Source organism: Verticillium alfalfae, genomic scaffold, assembly GCF_000150825.1.
Source record: "Verticillium alfalfae VaMs.102 supercont1.2 genomic scaffold, whole genome shotgun sequence".
Classification (NCBI taxonomy): domain Eukaryota; kingdom Fungi; phylum Ascomycota; class Sordariomycetes; order Glomerellales; family Plectosphaerellaceae; genus Verticillium; species Verticillium alfalfae.
Genome location: NW_003315037.1, coordinates 949,006 through 950,645, shown reverse-complemented (window position 1 = coordinate 950,645; position 1,640 = coordinate 949,006). Strand labels below are relative to the sequence as shown.

Genomic DNA, 1,640 nt, shown 5'->3' with positions numbered 1-1,640 from the left:
ACTCTCGCCAAGAGGCCGATGGGGCTGGCTCTACGATGGCGCTCGCGGCGCGCGGCGTGCACAAGTACGGCTGGCCGAAGGAGGCCGTCGAGAGGGCGTGGGCGGCCAACCGCGCGGCTCGGTTCGGCGGTGGCGCCAAGAGAATACGGAAACGGCCCAGGGGAGTAGGGGTGGTGGTGTCACGCCGCAGCAGCAGCTCGAGGGGCTGCGCCGCGAGGCAAAGGTGCCTGTTCTGACGGGGACGGTCTGGATGACGATTAGGAAGCCACAGGAGCTCATCGGAACGCCGTTTGAGAAGCTGCGGCAGATGGCGGACCGGCTCGTCGGCGGCCTTCTGGAGAGACACGAGGGGGCGGGCAAGCCGGTTGGGCTGTCGAGACGGCCCAAGAAGACGGGGCGCAAGGTCGAGAGGGCGAGTCGCGGGTCGAGGAACGAAGATCTGGATGCCGAGTTTGGGGATCTGGGGCCCAGCCTGACGAAGGACGACTTTTTTTGAGGGAGGGGTGCATCATGACCTTTCTGATGGAGGTCGAGGTCTGGGGACTGTAGGATAGCTGGACAATGGTAGATGGGGCATAGCATGGCACCGGCGTTTGGGAAGGTTCTCCTCAGCTCTGTTTTTCCTCCTCAGCTCTGCTAAGTTCATTTTTATTTCCAAGGAGGATAGCAATATGAACATGTCTTGATTTATTTCCTACTGCCTGAAGACTGTTTCGTTGTGCATGGCCCTGTTTGAGGCTCTGTACTTGTCACGATTGGGGACGGTCAGCGGTACGTACCTTCAGCCCCTACGTTCAAGCTCCTGCTAAGCTCCAGCTTCAGCCAATGAGGAGCGCCGTGCAGGTTTGACGTTCAACACCACGACAAGGCAGCCAGCCTCGCCCATGCTGTCTCTCCATCCAGCCTCGCCCATGCTGTCTCTCCATCCAGCCTCGCCCACGTTGTCTCTCCATCGAATCATCCACCGACTGCCACTCGACATCATCCGCGACCCTCGCCATCCATCCCATACTGCAGCACCACAATCCACATCCACACACACACACACACACACACACACACACACACACACACGATGCTCGTCTCATTGACGGTCGGCAAGGTCGACGCCGGCGTCACGGTGCTCCTGACGCCAGATAAGCGCCTCGTATGTTTGACTGCACACCCATTACATCCACGTATAGTTGTTCCCGCCAACTGACGGCACAACCTAGATCGAGTTCCCCTCCATCCTGCTGCCCCCGAACATCTCCTCCGGCAGCATCGTCGACATCACCGTCGGTCGCAACAACGCATCGGAATCCGCCGCCGAGCACGCCTTCCGCGATCTCCAGGAGCGCATCTACGACGCCTTTGGCGCCAGCGAGCCCGCCGTGCCGGTCCTGCGCTGCCGCAACGCCACCCAGACGAGCGTCGTGCTCGAGTGGGACCCCGTCGAGCTGGCGACGGCCGACCTGCTGTCGCTGTCCCTCTTCCGCAACGGCCAGAAGGCCGGCAGCATCCCGCGGCCCCTGCACATGCACAGCACCAAGATCAGCGGCCTCGCCGTCGACACGGAACTACACCTTCCACCTCGTGCTGCGCACCACCGCCGGCACCTTCGCCTCGGACAAGGTCCACGTCCGCACCCACAAGCTCAC

General features: G+C 61.8%; 2 protein-coding genes across 2 annotated transcripts in view; both read left to right on the top strand.

Moving 5' to 3' along the window:
* Positions 1 to 496, top strand: part of VDBG_01761 (predicted protein) — a gene marked incomplete at both ends in the record, with an annotated part of 969 nt that extends 473 nt beyond the window's left edge. The window contains one exon of the mRNA XM_003007527.1: positions 66 to 496. Coding sequence (XP_003007573.1) covers positions 66 to 496 — 431 coding nt within the window. The remainder of the gene's footprint in view (positions 1 to 65) is intronic.
* Positions 497 to 1,075: 579 nt separating this feature from the next.
* On the top strand, positions 1,076 to 1,640 carry VDBG_01760 (chitin biosynthesis protein CHS5; the record flags this gene model as incomplete). The annotated part of the gene is made up of 2 exons (XM_003007526.1): positions 1,076 to 1,147; positions 1,215 to 1,640. Coding segments are annotated over 2 exons (498 nt in total), but the record flags the coding sequence as incomplete, so codon positions are not given.